The sequence below is a fragment of the Eutrigla gurnardus genome (genome assembly GCF_963514095.1).
Source record: "Eutrigla gurnardus genome assembly, chromosome: 20".
In the NCBI taxonomy this organism is placed as follows: Eukaryota; Metazoa; Chordata; class Actinopteri; order Perciformes; family Triglidae; genus Eutrigla; species Eutrigla gurnardus.
In genome coordinates this window covers 2915501-2928619 of record NC_139931.1, presented here as the reverse complement: position 1 = coordinate 2928619, position 13119 = coordinate 2915501, and the positions used below count along the sequence as shown (strand labels likewise).

At 46.1% G+C, this 13119-nt stretch overlaps 2 protein-coding genes across 5 annotated transcripts; both read right to left on the bottom strand.

The window, feature by feature from the left end:
* Nucleotides 1-249: 249 nt before the first annotated feature.
* On the bottom strand, nucleotides 250-11203 carry abi3a (ABI family, member 3a). Of its 4 annotated transcripts, none has more exons than XM_084036399.1 (12): nucleotides 11053-11203; nucleotides 10792-10979; nucleotides 10092-10262; nucleotides 7513-7701; nucleotides 6062-6120; nucleotides 5907-5960; nucleotides 5486-5817; nucleotides 3871-4014; nucleotides 3236-3361; nucleotides 1986-2120; nucleotides 1558-1686; nucleotides 250-1165 (listed from the first exon to the last, which is right to left on the bottom strand). In XM_084036399.1, the coding sequence occupies exons 2-12, from the start codon at nucleotides 10975-10977 to the stop codon at nucleotides 1002-1004; spliced, it is 1689 nt and encodes a 562-aa protein (XP_083892525.1). In that variant the 5' UTR covers nucleotides 10978-10979; nucleotides 11053-11203; the 3' UTR covers nucleotides 250-1001. The 4 variants fall into 4 exon arrangements, with proteins under 4 accessions (XP_083892525.1, XP_083892527.1, XP_083892526.1 ...); XM_084036401.1 differs by having other exon boundaries at nucleotides 10792-10947; nucleotides 11057-11136; XM_084036400.1 differs by lacking the exon at nucleotides 11053-11203 and having other exon boundaries at nucleotides 10792-11026.
* Nucleotides 11204-11898: 695 nt separating this feature from the next.
* dnaaf19 (dynein axonemal assembly factor 19) lies at nucleotides 11899-13108 on the bottom strand. Its single transcript, XM_084036419.1, has 3 exons — nucleotides 12508-13108; nucleotides 12201-12348; nucleotides 11899-12082 (listed from the first exon to the last, which is right to left on the bottom strand). Exons 2-3 carry the CDS (start codon nucleotides 12344-12346, stop codon nucleotides 11980-11982), a joined length of 249 nt encoding a protein of 82 aa, XP_083892545.1. The 5' UTR covers nucleotides 12347-12348; nucleotides 12508-13108; the 3' UTR covers nucleotides 11899-11979.
* Nucleotides 13109-13119: the final 11 nt, after the last annotated feature.

Below are 13119 nucleotides of genomic sequence, written 5' to 3'. Positions count from 1 at the left end.
ATACCAACGCCGTTATTCTATTGGCTCACGAGCCTTGCTAGAAGCCGCAGCCACATGTCACACATCTACACAGAGAACAACACATTCACAACATATAACAACATTTTTTAAATGATTAATTCACTTTTCATGATAAGTAATACTTTGGATTCTGCACGTTTCTAAAAGCTCTGTGTGTATTATTTTTTTAAATTATTCGTTTACATAAAAATGTTATCAATATGACCTTTAATAAACATTGAGTCAAGATAGGAAACATCACCGATCACTCATTTATTGATCCGTGACATAATTCATGATCGTAGTTACAGAGACACATACAGGAATTAATTGATTATGAATCAGAATCAGGTTTTTAGTTTGAACCATCAACATGTAGTTTGAGTCTGTGGCCAGCAGGAGGCAGCAGATTAAAGTACACAGGTGTTCAGAGCTCAGCCAATCAGTGACAAGTTCTTTAACAACAATTAAAACTTCAAAATTCTGATTTAGAGCCAGAAAATGAGTTTGTTTGACTTAAAAGAAAAACTTTCAGAAATATTTCCTTTAAATCAACAGTGACATTAATAATAAACAATGTCTGATCTGTGAGCCAATCAGGTTCATCCGCGCTGAGGAAAGACAATCAATCAGAGGCGAGGAGTTTCAACGACTTCCTGTTTAGTTTTAAAACTAGAATGTCTCATTATCATTTAATATTATTATACTTTAACGAGCATTTCTGACATACAGACAGAATCCAGTGACATCATCACTATTTCAAAATCATCGTTGTGAAAAGACACGTTTCTAATTTTAAAATTAAGATTTGTATTATTTTCTGAATTCAAATGGATTAATCTACAGCTGAAAAAACTCAGAAGATTAAAAACTACTTTAAAAGATGAATTTATATTTTAAATGGTCTAATCAATGAATCGGCAGCCAGGTTTGGGATGGAAATGATTTCTCTGGTAAAAAAATACCGTAATATGGCAAACCAGGTGATGGAGGGATCCGGTCTAAACACAGGGCTTGACGTAGTTCTCAGGGAAGAAGCCTGTATTGCCGTTGAGGTAGCCCTCGCACCAGCCATCGTCATGGCGACGTATCAGGTAGATGACATCGCCCTCGGCGAGCGACAGGTCGTCATGTTTGGAGGCCTCGTAACTGTACAGCGCCTCCACTGGACACACAGGACAACTGCAGTTATGCATCTGTATAAACCTTTAGACCCCTGTACAGTGTCGTCATGGTTACCAACAGGAATCACCTCAGAGCAGTCGGCTAATGTTACACATGAAAACACGACGGGGCTCCGACATGGAGGACGAATGTTGATAAAGACGAAATGTATAGAGCGTTGGAGAGCTGGCCTCGGTAACCATGGTGACACCAAAGCATGGTCCATCTTCGGTAACCATGGTAGCACCAAAGCATGGCTCAACCTCGGTCACCATGGTAGAAGCAAAGCATTGGCCCATCCTCGGTAACCATGGTAACACCAAAGCATGGCTCATCCTTGGTAGTAGCAGTAGTAATAGCAGTAGCAATAGTGGGTAGTAGTAGTAGCAGTACCTTTCTCCAGGTATTGTGGGGGGGCGTCTGTGTCATAGTCCACTGGTGGAGGGAGGGGCGGCATGAGGTCATCAAAACCACCCTCATGGTCCAATAGGAGGGGAAGGCTCATGGCTGTAAGCTGTAGATCTAAGAGCACACAGGTCCTGTGAGTGACAGCTGTAATTGATCAAACGGGTTGGAGGAGGCGGGGCTGTGACAACAAGCAGCGGAGCTGATAGGAGCTGATAGATCACGTGTTCAGGAGATGTGTGTGTACTGCTGATGAGTAGTACTACTGCCTTACTACTGTTACAGTATGAGATAATCGTAAAAATATGCAGAACCATAAATACTACTTCTACTACTTGTACTCTATCTAGGTCTAGTTCTATTACCAGTAATAGAGCGAAGTACATACTAAAAGCAGTATTTGCGCGTTTGCTTACCCAGGTGTTCGAGGCGAGCGGGTAAGCAGAGTCGAGATGAGGAAGAGGAGCGCAGGAGCAGAGTGGATGAGGAGGCGGGAGAAAGAGGGGGAGGAGCATGGGGGGGAGGATAGGGAGGAGGCGGGGGGATCATCACTGACGGAGAGAAAATCGGTATTAACGCTACAGTGATCATCTGTATTCATAGACGATCTGTGGATCCTCACTCCGAACTAAGGCCTGGAACCTTCTCCAGGACCTACACAACTTCATCAATGATGTAAAACCTAATAACCTACTGAAGGACCCCATAACTCCTTCAAGGACTTCAGGAACCTGCTCAAGGCTCCACAGAATGTTTAGGACTTACTGAAACCTCCCGAAGGAACCTTAGATCTAACCCAATGACCCCTGAAGGTTTGGGATCCTGCAACCTTCTCTGGGACTCCTAAAGGCCCTTGAACTTTCTAAACTTGAACTTTATAATACCTCACATCCTCAATGACTCTTTGTACCCTGAACATCCCCAAGAACTCCAAGTACCCCTAACATCTTAACATCAAGAACTCCTGAAATCTAATCAAAGCCCCCTATAACTTTCTCAAAAAAATGCATAGAACCTCCCCAAAGACCCCTATCAATTTCAAATACTCCTAGAACCTCCTAACAACAAGAACCTCAAGAGCTTCATTAACTGTTGGAATGTCTCATTGACAGACCAAAAACATTCTTTCTTCAAGCACTCATAGAACCTCCTCAAGGAAAATAGATGACTCTTGGATCCCCCTTAACTTTCCTCAAGCACCCTGACCACATACCCGGGAACACCTCGTATCTCTAACATCCTCAAGGACACCTAGTACCCCTAGCCTAAAAACCTCAGAGTACCTATTACACCCTCAAGAACTCGTTCTACCCCTTACATACTCAAGAACTCCTTGTACGTCAAACATATTCAAAGAACTCCTAGAACCTCTAACGTCCTTTAGAAATCCAGGTACAAAAACTCCCCCAACTTTTTTATGGCTCCCTAGATTGTCCTCAATGATTGGTGTAACCTCATAAAGGACCCTTAGAACTTTCAACGATTCTTAATCTTTCCTCAAAGGATCCCAGAACCACTCAAGGTGTTGTGTTTAACTATTTCTGGAAACCAGACACAATAACTAAATAAATCAACTAAATGTATCCGTCTCTTTCAGGTGTATTGACTTTAAGTAGAATTCATCTGGCTTTCTATTGGATGACAACAGTTTCCTCCCTCAGCTTACGTGAATGGACAGTAGGCAGGAAGAGAGAGCGCGTGTGGCTGCGGCGGGAGGCGGGGCCAGAGCGGACCCTCAGAGAGAGAGAGCGAGTGGTGGGGGGCGAGCGACGGCGGCGACTCCTCCTGGTCACTGAACAAAAGCACCACACAAGAAACACAAGAAAAAGAAAGAAAGAAGAAGAAAAAATGACGGAAAAAACACCACAAAAAAAAGAAGAAACCAAGAGGAAAAGAGAAGATGTGCACAATTTTAAAATTAAGTTTGGTGGCTAATTCTTAAGTATATGACACAGTCCCGTGTTTCTCTTTTTATATTATATGTATTTATTGCTCCTGAGTCTTTATTTAAGGGAATAACTACAAAAATGAAGATGATTCTTTTTCTTCTCAAGAGCCCAAGAAGTTGTAAACTGTTGATTGATAACAACACCAGTGACTTCCACGTTTCACTTCCTTTGCTATAGTTCTGCTAATGAGCAAGTTAGTCTTAAATTGCAACATTTTGGTGGCCAAGCTTTGGAAACAAAATCTGTAAATTTTCAGTTTGTTCTGTAAAAGCTTTTGGCGTGAAAGACTTGACATCACACTGCACATGAAAAGCACAGGAAACATTTTGGCTGGACAGACAGACAGAAGTACCATCTACTTCCTGGTTGGGTGGAGGTGGAGGGGGCGGAGCTGGCAGTTCTGAGCCGTCATTGGGCAGCAGAAAGAGGGCATCATCATCAGAGGGAGGAGGGGGAGGGGGAGGAGATGGAGGGGGAAAGCTGCTCTCTTCCACCACTGAGGAGACAGAAGAGATATGATGTCATCGTGATGTCACTCACTTTGACCAATGATTGTTTTACATATTTTACAAGAAATAAAGATGAAGAAGTGGTTTAATGAATCCAGGCTAACATGAAGATTCCGCAACGATTATTTACATTAGGTCTCCTTAACAAAACTTTGTGTTGCGGGAGTATTCCGCGTTATTCCGCCCCGGTAGTTGCTCGTATGAGGCCGCCGTTCTACGCATCGACATGTTTATGATGCAGCAACTTCGCTTGTTAAAGAGTCGTGTAAATATGAGAGACGAGCAAAAGTTCCCCTTTCGTAGATGTTTTAAGTTCTATCTAACGACACACACACAAAGTTCTATCTAACGACACACACACACACACACACACACACAAAGTTCTATCTAACGACACACACACAAAGTTCTATCTAACTACACACACACAAAGCTCTACACACACACACACACACAGTTCTATCTAACGACACACACACAAAGTTCTATCTAACGACACACACACACACACACACACACACAAAGTTCTATCTAACGACACACACACAGTTCTATCTAACGACACACACACACAGTTCTATACACACACACACACACACACAGTTCTATCTAACAACACACACACACAGTTCTATCTAACGACACACACAAAGTTCTATCTAACGACACACACACACACAGTTCTATACACACACACACACACACACACACACACACACACACACACAAAGTTCTATCTAACGACACACACACACACACACAAAGTTCTATCTAACGGCACACACACACACAGTTCTATACACACACACACACACACACACACAAAGTTCTATCTAACGACACACACACGAAGTTCTATCTAACGACACACACACACACAGTTCTATATACACACACACACACACACAAAGTTCTATCTAACGACACACACACACACAGTTCTATACACACACACACACACACACACACACACACGAAGTTCTATCTAACGACACACACACACAAAGTTCTATCTAACGACACACACACACACACAAAGTTCTATCTAACGACACACACACACACACACACACACACACAGTTCTATACACACACACACACACACACACACAAAGTTCTATCTAACGACACACACACACACACACAAAGTTCTCTCTAACGACACACACACACACACACACACACACACAAAGTTCTATCTAACGACACACACACAAAGTTCGATCTAAACGCTCCAGTTCGTGACATATTTTGACTCGCCTTTCCACCATTACGGCGGAATCGTCTGTCTAAAAGGGGATATTGATTTTACAAATCTGATCGGGTTTTATCTGGTCCAGGTCTATCTGATCCAGGTCTATCTGATCCAAGTCTAATCTGGGTTCATCATATTCAGGTTTATCTGATCCAGACTAATCGTCATGGTAACATCTATTGTTGTTTTTGCTTTATTCTTACCTGTCTCGAGGCTGAGGGGTGGAGCCAGTGGTGGAGCACTGTGATTGCCCAGAACCTCTGAAGGGGGGGGTGGAGGTGGAGGCGGGGGCAGAGCCACCATCTCTCCTGACGGATAAGGTGGAGGAGGGGGCGGGACCATTGTGCTAGTGACCTCATCATCCTGAACTGGCATTTCATTGGCTGGAGGAGGAGGAGGAGGAGGAGGAGGAGGAGGAGGAGGAGGAGGAGGAGGAGAAGTGTCGTCCAGCAGCGTGGTGATGATGTCACTGTCAGGTGAAGCCTTGCAGGTGGTTGGGAGGGTGGGCGGAGCAACAGGTTTCCCAAAACTAGAGCTGAGAACAAAGTAATAAATTATTAACATATGTTAGGTGGTTTACGGTTGTGAAACAGAGGCTTTTACTGTGAAAAACAGGTTTATTACCTGCTGACAGGGGGTGCTACCGGGCACTGGAATGGCTCTGAATTTTTGGTGGACCTGAAAAACACACATACACACAAACATACAATCTTGGTTGAGATGTTTGATATAAAACAAGAAGTCATCATTAATAGAAACACAGTAGAATCACACTGAACCTGATGGAGGAGCCATGTTTGCGAATTGTTCCTGTTCGGTCCGACTGTTTCCCAGAAACCTTTGGGGAAAGGGGGGGGGGGGGGGGGGGGGGTTACTGTGTGTGAGCATCAATAGAGTCTCTCAGGCCTAATTAGTCTCTACATTTTCCCACGCTCTACAAAGAGTCTTTGTGTGTGTGTGTGTGTGTGTGTGAGAGAGAGAGAGAGAGAGAGAGAGAGAGAGAGAGAGAGAGAGAGAGAGAGAGAGTGTGTGTGTGTGTGTGTGTGTGTGTGTGTGTGTGTGTGTGTGTGTGTGTGTGTGTGCAAAGTTTTTACAAACTAAAGTGACAGATGGAAAGATCTATCAATTAATTATCAATCTCTCAACATGTCTCTAATTGTGTATGAAACGCTTTGTTTCACCTCCAGTACACATTAGTGAACTTTAGTTTACAGTAGTTCATATCAGCTAACATTAGTTTACAGTAGTATTTTACAGTAGTTCATATCAGTTAACATTAGTTTACAGTAGTATTTTACAGTAGTTTACACTAGTTAACATTCATTTACAGTAGTATTTTACAGTAGTTCATATCAGTTAACATTAGTTTACAGTAGTATTTCGCTGTAGTTCATATTAGTTTACAGTAGTTTATAGTCATTTCATTAGTTTACAGTAGTTTACGTTAGATTGCATCTGTGTAAAGGCGTTTACATTAGCACGTTATTTTACATTAGTTTACAGTAGTTTACATTACTTTACAGTAGTTTACATTAGATTACAGTAGTTTACATTAGTTAATATTAGTTCACAGTAGTTTATAATAATTTCATTCGTTTTCAATAGTTTACATTAGATTGCATCAGTTTATAGGAGTTTACATTAGCACATTATTTTACAGTAGTTTACATTAGTTTGCAGTAGTTTACATTGGTTTTGCGTAGTTAACAGTAGTTTACAGTAGTTTCTAGAAGTTTACAGTAGTTTGCCATAGTTTACATGAGTTTACAGTAGTTTACAGTAGTTTACAGTAGTTTACATGAGTTGACAGTAGTTCATAGACGTTTACAGTAGTTTGCCATAGTTTACATTAGTTCACATTAGAGACTCTTGGGAGGAAACAAATTCGAGCCACAGTGAAGGAAGATAAAGTTTGAATGAGGAACTTTTGCTTCTGCTTCTGCGGTTGGTTGCAGCCACCAACACTTCCTGTCTGCATCACACAGCAGAGACTTCACTCAGAATAAATCCTCACTTCTGCTTTTCTTTTCTGGCTTCTTGAAATGCTGCTGAGACTTTTCTTTAAAACGATGCTGAGTCACAACAACATCCTCTTCATAATGACCCTCAGAGTCAAACTATTTTAAAAGAAAAATGAACAGTGGCTCCATGGATGTTCTGCGTTAGTGAGTAAAACGTACAGAAGGAGCTCTGATGAAGCTGTTGGACGACATGTTTGTGCGTGACGTACCTTAATGCCATGGCCGAGGCCGTCTAGCTGCTGGAAGTTGATTGGGCGACGGCTGTAGGGTGGGCGGGGCTGTGTGCCGGCAGGAGTCTGCGCAGGAAGCAGGATCTTGTGGCTGCGTGGGACTCGTCTTACCGCCGTGAAGATGCCAATCTCTCTACGAGAAACCTTCTCTTTGTGCATCTCCACCGTCTGAGGAGGGAAACCCCACAAACACACAGGAGTCTCACCTTCTGCCTGTCTGTCTGACCAACTCAGTATCCATGAATTCAGTGCACAACCACGTTCAACGATTTCACATCAACGTTGAGTTCAAAAGCCAAAACATCCACGTGGATCCATTAAAACCAGTTTGAGATCTCAGCGAAGTGGATCCATGTTGGTTTTAGTGTTATTATCGTTATTATTAGTGTTATTATTATTATTATTATTATTATTATTATTATTATAATTAATGTTATTATTAGTGTTATTATTAGTGTTATTATTGTTGTTATACTTCCACAGATGAAAACAGTCTGTAAAGAACAAACACATTGAAAACATGTGAGATGGAGGAGAGAAGTAGAGATGGTGGGAGACGGAGAACAGAGGCTCCATTCATTCATCCATTCACACACACAGACACACACACACACACACACACACATGCCACACACATACACACACACACACATACACTAACACACAGGCCACACACACACACACATGCCACACACATACACACACACACACACGTACACTAACACACAGGCCACACTCACACACACACACGACCTGTATCGGTAGTCTCAGCACAAAGTGAGAAGGAACAATCAGTAGGAACCAATCAGAACCAACTAAAGATTTGACATCACAGATTTTACTCTTCTCTGTTCAGAAATTTCTCCAGCATGTTTTTCCACATCTGTTGTCATGGTGACGCAGGTCCACAAACCGTAGCCCTCTCCTACGTCCCGTCGCCCTCTCCTACATCCCGTCGCCCTCTCCTACATCCCGTCGCCCTCTCCTAAGCCCTGTCGCCCTCTCCTACGTCCCGTCGCCCTCTCCTAAGCCCTGTCACCCTCTCCTACGTCCCGTCGCCCTCTCCTACGTCCCGTCACCCTCTCCTACATCCCGTCGCCCTTTCCTACATCCCGTCGCCCTCTCCTACCTCCGGTCGCCCTTTCCTACATCCCGTCGCCCTCTCCTAAGCCCCGTCGCCCTCTCCTACGTTCCGTCGCCCTCTCCTATGTTCCGTCGCCCTCTCCTACCTCCCGTCGCCCTTTCCTACATCCCGTCACCCTCTCCTACGTCCCGTCGCTTTCTCCTACATCCCGTCGCCCTCTCCTACGTTCTGTCGCCCTCTCCTACGTCCCGTCACCCTCTCCTACATCCCGTCGCCCTTTCCTACATCCCGTCGCCCTCTCCTACCTCCCGTCGCCCTTTCCTACATCCCGTCGCCCTCTCCTAAGCCCCGTCGCCCTCTCCTACGTTCCGTCGCCCTCTCCTACCTCCCGTCGCCCTTTCCTACATCCCGTCACCCTCTCCTACGTCCCGTCGCTTTCTCCTACATCCCGTCGCCCTCTCCTACGTTCTGTCGCCCTCTCCTACATCCCGTCGCCCTTTCCTACATCCCGTCGCCCTCTCCTAAGCCCCGTCGCCCTCTCCTACGTTCCGTCACCCTCTCCTATGTTCCGTCGCCCTCTCCTACCTCCCTTCGCCCTTTCCTACATCCCGTCACCCTCTCCTACGTCCCGTCGCTTTCTCCTACATCCCGTCCCCCTCTCCTACGTTCTGTCGCCCTCTCCTACATCCCGTCGCCCTCTCCTACACCCCGTCGCCCCTTTCTTACATCCTGTCGCCCTCTCCTACATCCCGTCGCCCTCTCTTACATCCCGTCACCCTCTCCTACGTTCCATCGCCCTCTCCTACGTTCTGTCGCCCTCTCCTACATCCCGTCGCCCTCTCCTACGTCCCGTCGCCCTCTCCTACACCCCGTCGCTTTCTCCTACATCCAGTCACCCTCTCTTACATCCCGTCGCCCTCTCCTACGTCCCGTCGCCCTCTCCTACACCCCTTCGCCCTTTCCTACATCCCGTCGCCCTCTCCTACACCCCGTCGCCTTCTCCTACGTCCCGTCGCCCTCTCCTAAGCCCCGTCGCCCTCTCCTACGTTCCATTGCCCTCTCCTACGTCCCGTCGCCCTCTCCTTAGCCCCGTCACCCTCTCCTATATCCCGTCGCCCTCTCCTACACCCCGTCGCTTTCTCCTACATCCCGTCGCCCTCTCTTACATCCCGTCGCCCTCTCCTACGCCCCGTCGCCCTTTCCTACATCCCGTCGCCCTCTCCTAAGCCCCGTCACCCTCTCCTACGCCCTGTCCCCCTCTCCTACGTTCCATCGCCACCTCCTACGTTCCGTCGCCCTCTCCTATGCCCCGTCGCCTTCTCCTACGCCCCGTCGCCCTCTCCTACGTCCCGTCACCCTGGCAGTGTCCCAATACGTAACCCATAGCCCTTTAAATGACACTAACATTAATCAATTGATTGATTATCAGCTCAGGTTTCAACCTTCAGTCAGCAGGGTTGGAGGCGGGGCTTACTTGACCAATGAGGTTGATGGAAGACTCCATGTGCCGAAGCTGATTGGTCTGAGCGTCGAGCAGACTCAGCACGCTACTGGCGAGGCTGCTGATCTGGTAGGCGACGCTGGCCAGTGATTGGGTGGCGAAGTTCTTAGTTTCTTCCAACGCCTTCATGCTGCCATCACCTGACTGACATGTGGAGATAGGGGGGTTAGCTTAGCTTAGCTCACTGGAAACAGGGGGAAACCGTTAGCTTAGCACAAACACTGGAAACAACTGCTAACATAGCTTAGCACAAAAGCGGTAAACATGAAGCAACTAAACTAACAACTACTAACTGTATGTAGTAGTGGTATTAGTACTAACCTGTACATACTAGTACTAACCTGTACGTACTAGTACTCATCTGTACATACTAGTACTCACCTGTACGTAGTAGTACTCACCTGTACGTAGTAGTGGTAGTACTAGTACTAACATGTACGTAGTACTCATCTGTACATAGTTGTAGTAGTACTAGTACTCACCTGTACATAGTTGTTGTAGTAGTAGTAGTACTAACCTGTACGTACTAGTACTCACGTGTACGTAGTAGTGGTGGTACTAGTACTAACATGTACGTAGTAGTACTCACCTGTACATAGAAGTAGTAGTACTCACCTGTACGTAGTAGTAGAAGTACTCACCTGTAAGTAGTTGTAGTAGTACTAGTGCTCACCTGTATGTAGTTGTTGTAGCAGTAATCGGCCACATTCAGCAGGTTGTCGTAGTTCTCCAGCAGAGCTTTCCTGGCCGTCGGTGCTTCCTCCAGAATCTTCATCACCTCATCTTCAAACTTCTGCTCCTCTTCAAACTTCTGCTCCTCTTCAAACTTCTGCTCCTCTTCAATCTTCTGCTCCTTCATCGCTGATTCAGACAAAAGCTTTGTTCAACATTCATCACCACTTTATGTTCTCATGAACTCAACTTTGAAACTCACCAACAGAAACAGGAGACGTTCAAGTGTCAAGAACGAGTGGAAGCCTTGATGGTCTCTCTGTCTTCCTGACAAAGTTCTACTAAACTGAAAGTTCAACTTTCGCATCAGCAGCAGCAGCAACCTGCAGCCGAAGATCCTCTCTGTCCCTGAAGAGGACTCACTACTCCGAAAAAATGGAACCACGACATTGAAAACATCCGGGATGCATCTTGAACTCATTTAGGGACCCATGAAACCAGAGTCCTGGATTCAGGGACTCAAATAACCAGTAGAATTTCCTGTGGGATTAAAAATTGTCATTCAAAAAAGTACTGGATACTAGTTAGAGGGCCCCTGGAAGAACCTTAGAAGCCTATAAAATATATTCCTGGGAGTCCTGGGTGTCCATCCGATGGAACCTCTGCATCTCTAGAGCCCTCTAAAGGATCCCGGAAGTCCCTGACTGATGACCCTAGAACCTCTCATGGACCAAACAGAACATCAGCAGGACTGTTAGATTTGAGTCTCAGTGAGAGTGAGACCTCCTGTCTGTCAGCCTGCTCAGCTCAGAGAGCTTCCTGTTTCATATCAGAGGAGAAAACCTTTAACACCCAACCTGTAACCTGCTGACAGCCACGGTCCAGAGTCCATTTAATGAAGAGTCGATTTAAGAGACCAACAGAAAACTACCCCGATAGTAATACTTCCTCCACTCGGAGTATATGTATCTGACAGCTGCACTTGTTACTGGAGATTACATGTTTCTTCAGTGATGTTTGATATTTGAGCTTTGGCTCCACCTGCTGGTTCAGCTCCATTTAAACATAAATAATCATTCATGTCATTATTGATTTTCATGTTTTTTTTATTATTAAAATCACAGTAAAAAAAACAAACATTACAGGAATAAAAACAGTCGTTGTTCTCCGTTGCCGGGGTGACCACACATCACTCGTTGCTCAGGGCGACGGGGTTCCAGGGCTGCTTCCGTGGAGCTCCATCTTTATCTTTCTTCTCCAGAGGCTTCAGGTGGCAGGACAGGACCAGGTCTCTGACAGAGGGAGAGACAGGTACTGAGCCTGGAACTCTTTCGAGGACCTGGGGCCTCATTTATAAAACTGGAGGAGTTTCCAGGCCCTGGAGGAGTTCCCAGGCCCTGGAGGGTCTACCTGAACTGACTGTAGGAGACCCTCTGGCTGACGGCTCTCAGCTTGGCGTCGTTCTCTCTCTGATGTTTCCTCTCAGACTCGACCGCCCCCTTCAGTTCTCTCTCCAACGCAGAGAAGTCGATGATGTCACGCTCTTCCCTTGCCATCACTTGATGATGTCACACAAGTACGGTAAGTTAAGTACAGGAAACAGCTGTTTCTTATGATCAACGTAACTAGCAAACAGTTACAGCTCCGTGGCTAACGTTAGCTTCTATGCGAACGTTCCAGAGCTAAAGCTCGCAGCCAACAGGTGAACACAGCTCACCTGCAGCAGCGTGGTGTCCTCGCGCGCCGGTCTCTGACGGTGATCTGGTATGTTTAGGCTCCTCGCGGGTCAGAAACAACAAACCGTCTCCCTGACGACGGGCTGCTGCCCGGTCCGCGCCTGCGCAGTACCGTGAACAAGTATTAACTCTGAGGGTTCACCTCGGGTTTCTCTGGCAGGACCAGCTGGTCCGGATCGGCGATCCAGAAGACTTCTGGGCGTTTCAGAGGGAATAATGAGACTCATCTGCCGGGTGCTGCTGATAGACCCGGTCTGCTGGTAGACCCGGTCCGCTGACAGACGGGGATCTCGTTCATAAACCGGTCTGACTGGAGTTCACAGGCTCAGTGCTGCCGTCGATGGACGCAGAAATATGAAGGGTACACAGCGCCACCTGCTGGACCGGAAGTGATGGAATACAGAGCCTCTGAGAGTCAGCTTTCATATCACATCATCGACACAAATAAATAATTTCCAGAGTTAGACCGTCTGACGGTGACTGAAAGCATGCATATGAAGATACAAGTGGCCGTAATGAGCCTCCTTAATAGGGCGATTGGATACAGGTGGCCTGGGTACAGGGGGCGACTGGGTATAGGGGATGACTGGGTA

Bases quoted from the DNA above. Each gene is read 5' to 3' on its own strand.
- abi3a (XM_084036399.1), bottom strand. From the start codon at position 10,977: ATGAAGGAGCAGAAGATTGAAGAGGAGCAGAAGTTTGAAGAGGAGCAG. The intron at 10,263-10,791 runs GTGAGCACTAGT...TCCACATGTCAG, and splicing joins GCTACAACAACTACATACAG to TCAGGTGATGGCAGCATGAA. The intron at 6,121-7,512 runs GTACGTCACGCA...CTTTCCCCAAAG, and splicing joins GCCTCGGCCATGGCATTAAG to GTTTCTGGGAAACAGTCGGA.
- dnaaf19 (XM_084036419.1), bottom strand. From the start codon at position 12,346: ATGGCAAGGGAAGAGCGTGACATCATCGACTTCTCTGCGTTGGAGAGA. The intron at 12,083-12,200 runs GTAGACCCTCCA...TCCCTCTGTCAG, and splicing joins GTCTCCTACAGTCAGTTCAG to AGACCTGGTCCTGTCCTGCC.